Here is a 1,980-nt window from a genome sequence, read left to right on the forward strand (position 1 = left end):
GGTGGACAGTAGGCGTCTATGCTGCCGTGGTGAAGGCCCACGCCTCGTACGAGCAACTCCTTCTCCACCGTCGCTTGATGCCGAAGCTGCTCCAGCCGCAGTTGGTTCTGCCGCTTCCATTTTGTTCTGTGGCGGGAAACAGTTTCCCATTTGAAGATTAATGGTGAAAATGGGAAAATATGCAAAGATTTTAATTCGCGAAGAGCACAGAGAGATAAGACGAGTGTCGAATTATGAATGTATAAGCTCTTGAAAAGATGTTCATTTTAACTTTTGTTCTACTTAAAAATCCACTGGATATTTGATTATTTTATTATTTTATTTGATTACTCAATTATCCGAATTTTGTTCGTCGAAAGGAGCGCTTATATACGAATTACACTTTTTAGATGGTTTTAAGATATTCTCGAACATTAGAACGATTTATTTACTTAGGTTTTGTAATATATTTACCTTCTGTTCTGGTACCACGTTTTGACTTGGGTCTCGGAGAGCGACAAGGCGTCGGCCACGTCGCTTCGATCTGCCACGCTCAGATATTTCTGACAGCGAAATTTTCTCTCGAGGTAAGCGAGTTGAGCATGGGTGAACGCAGTCCGCCTTCTTCTGGGCTTCCTGCCGCTTGGAGGGCCGCTGCTCGTTCCGCAGGACTTGCCGGACGTCGCTGCCGCCGGAGATGGCGAGAGCGCTGGCGGAGGACTTTCCAATCTGGTGCACGGGCTACTTCCAGGGTCGATCGTGTCCTCAGAGTCCGAATGAACGGCCGAATCGTCCTCGGAATCTTCTAGAAACGCAATATTCAGCATTCGAATCGATGGGGCGACAGTTGTTGGGCGAAGAAAGAAAATAAACAGATTCAAAGTTGATTATCCGAACAATGCTGGGAAATCCACTGTTGATCGGTTTGATCGCCCACGCTTTAAACGATCTCAATTAGGGGAACGATCTCGGTGTCTGATCTCGATTGGCCAATAAAGGCGCGTCGCAGCGGGATGCAGGACGAAAATTCGGACTAACGAGAGCTAACGAATCCTTCCGCAGCTCTGTAGGCCATCTGTAGGATCGTCGTTAATGGGGCACCACCCGGCCGGGACCCTGGACACCCTTAGGGCTGCGAATCTTGGCTAAAAATAATGGAGCCGCTCTGCGGGGGGGCGCGTAACGAGGAGCCTGGCGATAGGCCACGCGACCGCTGTCATGTGCAATGAAAATCTTGATTTTTTAATTATTCGTGCTCGAGCCGATTCTCTGCGATTCGAGTTAACACGCGTATATATATGATTTTCTTCCAATTGTTTTCTTAAGAAGTTTAGTGGAGAGAGATGAACATCGATAAGTTGAATTTTTTTAAAAAGAAAATAAAATTAAGATAATGAGACGATTATTTGGTTGATATTGATTTTCAATGTTAAGATAGCACGGGTGAAGAATAATTTTCGTATAAAAAGTATTATTTCAATGAAAAATTCAATGATAAGATAGCACGAGTCGGGTGAAGAATAATTTTCGTATAAAAAGTATGATTATTTTGATGAAAAATTATATCTGATTTCATCGTTCGTGTGAAAATACTTGTACGTTTCTCTTCGATTCTTTGGAAAGAAGCGAAAACCTGTCATTGACTCATCTATTTCAAAGTTTCCTCGAAAATATTGTTCAAAATCGTTCGAATTGGAGCACATTTATCTATATTCGATTTATTACACAAAAATTACTCCAGATTCAAAATTTCACTACTTTTCAACTTCGTGCTTTATTTAAACGAGTATACTATACATAAAAACTCACCGTGCACCCTCTCGGACAAAACATCCCCCAGAAGATCCCTTATGAGAAACGACTTGTGCTCCTGCATTATTACACCTCGTCGAAAAACAAACCAAATGAAAGGAACGATTAGAGAAACAGATCGCGGATCAGTTGAATCGAAGCCGGTTGTCGGCGCGAGAACACCACGATCACGAAAATGTCGGGTCTCAT

The 1,980-nt window shown here is 43.0% G+C and overlaps 1 protein-coding gene across 1 annotated transcript in view; it reads right to left on the reverse strand.

Moving 5' to 3' along the window:
- The window catches only part of LOC102676726 (barH-like 2 homeobox protein), a 2,318-nt gene extending 344 nt beyond the window's left edge, over nucleotides 1-1,974 (reverse strand). The window contains exons 1-3 of the mRNA XM_006614752.2: nucleotides 1,789-1,974; nucleotides 454-784; nucleotides 8-126 (exon numbers count right to left, since the gene is read on the reverse strand). Coding sequence (XP_006614815.1) covers nucleotides 8-126; nucleotides 454-784; nucleotides 1,789-1,855 — 517 coding nt within the window. The 5' untranslated portion in view covers nucleotides 1,856-1,974. The remainder of the gene's footprint in view (nucleotides 1-7; nucleotides 127-453; nucleotides 785-1,788) is intronic.
- Between the last annotated feature and the right edge of the window lie 6 nt (nucleotides 1,975-1,980).

The sequence above is a fragment of the Apis dorsata genome, unplaced genomic scaffold (assembly GCF_000469605.1).
Source record: "Apis dorsata unplaced genomic scaffold, Apis dorsata 1.3 scaffold_196, whole genome shotgun sequence".
NCBI lineage: Eukaryota > Metazoa > Arthropoda > Insecta > Hymenoptera > Apidae > Apis > Apis dorsata.